At 43.1% G+C, this 2855-nt stretch overlaps 1 protein-coding gene across 1 annotated transcript; it reads left to right on the top strand.

Annotated features, from left to right (window-relative positions):
• The first annotated feature begins 343 nt into the window (after window positions 1–343).
• LOC127683042 (TD and POZ domain-containing protein 1-like) lies at window positions 344–1408 on the top strand. Its single transcript, XM_052179893.1, has one exon. It carries the CDS (start codon window positions 344–346, stop codon window positions 1406–1408), a length of 1065 nt encoding a protein of 354 aa, XP_052035853.1.
• Window positions 1409–2855: the final 1447 nt, after the last annotated feature.

Consider the following 2855-nt stretch of genomic DNA (forward strand, 5'->3'; position numbering starts at 1 on the left):
GACTGTAGTCATTGTTATATTAGTTGAATTTATGTTGTTCTCATATATCCTCTTTCTATTTATATAAAGGAATTAATTCTGTATGTTCAATAAACACACACAGATATATACTCAGAGAGAGAGAGAAAGAGAGAGAGAAGACAGAGAGGGGGGAAGAGAGACACAGAGAACCAGAGACAGTTACACAGAGACAGAGAGAAAAACAGCAGAGAGAAAGAATTTAGGAGAAATCTAAAATAAAATCTAAAGAGTATATATAATTGTATGTATCAGGATGAAGAATCAATAAATGCTAGTTCTTCTTTTCAGATCAATGTTAACCTCCAAACTACCGCCAACAGAAATGTCAGGGGACATGGAAGCCAAGGGCTCCACACAGATCAGTGTAAAAAACATCTGCTATGAGTGGACCATTAGCAACTTCTCATTTTGCATGGATGGAATTCAGAAAGAGATTAGAAGCCCAGAGTTCTCATTAGAGGACAATGAGGAAGTGGCATGGTGTTTGAGAGTATACCCAAATGGAGTTGATAAAGAAAGCAAAGATTACCTGTCAGTTGACCTGGGATTGCTCAGCTGTCCCGTGTGCCCAGTTTGGGCAAAGTTTGAGTTCTGGATCATAAATTCCCAAGGAGAGAAATGTCAAAGTAGGAAGAACCCCAGTGTTGTAAGCTTTTGGCAATACCAACACAGGGGATTCAAAGAGTTCATCCTTCGAGATTTCCTCCTCTCCCATCAGCATTTACTTCTCCCTGAAGACCAGCTCACCATCTGCTGCAAGGTGAGCATAGCGGGAGCCATCTTCAGCATGCCTGGACAGAACATGACACCTGCAATCAAGGATCCAAGGCATGTGTTGGCAGATGACCTAGGGAAGCTTTGGGAGAATTCCATCTTCACAGACTGCTCCCTATTGGTGGGTGGCCATGAATTCAGGGCTCACAAGGCCATCCTAGCAGCTCGCTCTCCAGTTTTCAGAGCCATGTTTGAACATGAAATGCAGGAGAGACTAAAAAACCACGTTGAGATTCATGACTTGGATCCCCAAGTCTTCCAGGAGATGATGGGCTTCATCTACACATGGAAGGCACCAAACCTCAAGAGCTACTCCATGGCCTCTGGTCTGCTGGCAGCTGCTGACAGGTATGGCCTGGACGGCTTGAAGGCCATGTGTGAGGATGCCCTCTGCAGGATCCTCTCTGTGGAGAATGCTGCAAACACTCTCATCCTGGCTGACCTCCACAGCACACAGTGGCTGAAGACTCAGGCCCTGGATTTCATTACAGATTTTGCCTATGAGGTCTCTAAGACCTCAGGGTGGAAGTCATTGGTGGAGTCACATCCCCCCTTGGTGGCTGAAGCCTTCTGCTCCCTGGCTTCTGCACAGTGTCCTTCTTTGGAGCCATGATTTAAATGCCTAAAGTGATCTCAGAAGATGGACAGCTGTGACCTGTACCTCTTCTGCAACAGCAACAACCAGCTTTTTTACCAATGACTTCTGCTTAGACAATGGTGTTGAGGGAGCATTTGCACTTTATCAGGGGAATGGCAGCATGGTGGCTCAGGATTTAAAACACCTGCAATATATTATACATACTGAAATGGTAGGTGTGCAATAGGCAGCACTGCAGTCTGGGACACTCTACATGACATCTATGATGTTAATGTTCCTGTTTGAATTTGTCTGATTTTTGGAAACTGAGATTCAATTTAGAGTGGGTCCTAGGCAGAGAACAACTGTGTTTCTTTGGAGAAACACTTCTGCCTTGGACTAAACAGAAGAGATGACTGTGGCCATTGGCAAGGAGAAATCAACCATGATTGCTTCCTCATCAGAGAAGGAAAGACAATGAAGAGTTTCTGTTTAAACATTCAAGGTTCAGGGAACTCGGCTTCAAAAGCAATTACTGCTCTCTCAGAGAACTCTAGCTAAGTTCGCAGCACACATAGGAGAGTTTTCCACAACCTGAAACTGGTGAATCAGAGGATCTGAGGCCCTCCTCTTGTCTCCATGGCCACAAAGAACTCTGTAGACAAAACCTTAACCAAATAAAATACAAGATGAAAAAAACTTTTGAAATCAGTCTGTGGTTTCCAGAGATGTTTATTTCAGAGAAGTAACATGTAGTCCAAGCAGCCTAGCTCAGCTGTGGATGTTTGAACAGAGCCCTCACTCTCCTACCAATATTAGAAACCCTTGGTCTTTTTCCTTGGAATTTAATGTTGGAAAATGAGAACTCCACCCTCATGCTCTTTTTTTTTGTTTTTCATGTACTTCTTCAATTTTACCAGAAAATATAACTCCACTTTCAATCAACATAGAAATATTTTTATTCGAAATATTTTTTATTTACATTTCAAATGATTTCCTCTTTTCTATCCCCCCACTCCCTGAAAGTCCCATAAGCCCCCTTCTCTTCCCCCTGTCCTCCCACCCACCCCTTCCCACTTCCCCGGTCTGGTTTTGCCAAATAGTGCTTCATTGAGTCTTTCCAAACCAAGGGGCCACTCCTCCTTTATTCTTGTACCTCATTTGATGTGTGGATTATGTTTTGGGTATTCCAATTTTCTAGGTTAATATCCACTTATTAGTGAGTGCATACCATGATTCACCTTTTGAGTCTGGGTTACCTCACTTAGTATGATGTTCTCTAGCTCCATCCAGGAATGGGCATGCTATTGAGATGTGAGCAGGAAGCTAAAGAAAAAAGCTTCCTTCTTCTTAATGCTTATTGTGGGGCTCCAGTAGAAGGTGTGGCCTAGTTAAGGGAGTGTCTTCTAGTCTGAAGATCTGGATTAAGGGTATGTGTTTTTCTGCCTCAAGACTCAGACTAAAGGTATATGTTTTTCTCAGA

The sequence above is a fragment of the Apodemus sylvaticus genome, chromosome 4, assembly GCF_947179515.1.
Source record: "Apodemus sylvaticus chromosome 4, mApoSyl1.1, whole genome shotgun sequence".
NCBI lineage: Eukaryota > Metazoa > Chordata > Mammalia > Rodentia > Muridae > Apodemus > Apodemus sylvaticus.